Source organism: Wasmannia auropunctata, unplaced genomic scaffold, assembly GCF_000956235.1.
Source record: "Wasmannia auropunctata unplaced genomic scaffold, wasmannia.A_1.0 LD336063.1, whole genome shotgun sequence".
In the NCBI taxonomy this organism is placed as follows: Eukaryota; Metazoa; Arthropoda; class Insecta; order Hymenoptera; family Formicidae; genus Wasmannia; species Wasmannia auropunctata.
Window position 1 is genome coordinate 579597 of NW_012026827.1, and position 1085 is coordinate 580681.

The following is a 1085-nucleotide window of genomic DNA, read 5'->3' on the forward strand; positions in this document are numbered from 1 at the left end:
TCGTATGTCCCTAGTTACCTCCCGAGTGGCTTCATGATACCGACATCGGAGTTACCATCGAAATGTGGTGAATATCCTCCGAGAGTCCGCGTTTTATCCCCGGAGCGCCGTCACGACCTCCTGGGTGATGAATTGTGGCGAATTGTGAGAGAAACTTTTACAATAGGTATTAGCACGCGGAATTGTGACCAAATGTGGCACTTTTTTGTTAAATAAACTAAAACTAATGTTAATAAAATGAATTGTGACAAATTGTGGTAGAAACCACTGAAATTGATACTGACTATCTATCTTCGCGTGAAATGTGGCAAAATCTTATCAAATGCTCAATCAACGTATCTCTCACTAAATAAAAGTGGTAAAATGAATCGTATGAAACTTATATCATCTAATAATGCACTATTTGTGACTAACTAATATTAATTTCTTATTTTCAGGTAACCCGTCGGCTATATTTTAGCAAAACTTATAAGGTGAGTATTTAACTCGTGAAATTGTGACTCAAACTGATTTTAACTGTATTTTCTCTATTTTTTAGGTACCTGTAAGTGTCTCGCTGCGGAATTGTAATAATTATCGTCGCAGGTAAGTATATCTTCTATAAATTGTGACTTATCTTTATTTTAACGCATTTTTATTCGCTTTTCGCGTGTTTTAAACATGTTTCGACTAGAATCGAACGTATACAATATAAAATATCGCGCTCACTCATTTTTCATACATCTCATTCAGTGCGCTTACAATGAAAATTTATAATAAAAAACGGTCATACAAAGTATATCTTGAGCCTGTATATAAAATACATTTTAAAAAGAAACATAATTAGAGACTTCGCAAAATCTTGCGTAACATATAAAAAATATAATCTTGGACATGACATAATAAAAATGACTTTACTGACAATTGCGCTGTTTTTCCAGCGACTTCTCTAAAACTAGTATAATTAAATCATATACGGCGGCTAACGCATAAGCCCCGATGAAACACACAAAAAATGTGGTTATTGACCACAAAACACTTAACACAGACATTTTTATTCAAGAGTTTTAATTATCGCCTCCGTCTGTCGTAGAAGCTCTTCGCAG

General features: G+C 34.4%; 1 protein-coding gene across 1 annotated transcript in view; it reads right to left on the bottom strand.

Moving 5' to 3' along the window:
• The window catches only part of LOC105450361 (putative uncharacterized protein DDB_G0282133), a 10380-nt gene extending 10345 nt beyond the window's left edge, over positions 1 to 35 (bottom strand). Inside the window, exon 1 of the mRNA XM_011690153.1 lies at positions 19 to 35. Within this exon, the coding sequence (XP_011688455.1) occupies positions 19 to 35 (17 nt within the window). The remainder of the gene's footprint in view (positions 1 to 18) is intronic.
• Between the last annotated feature and the right edge of the window lie 1050 nt (positions 36 to 1085).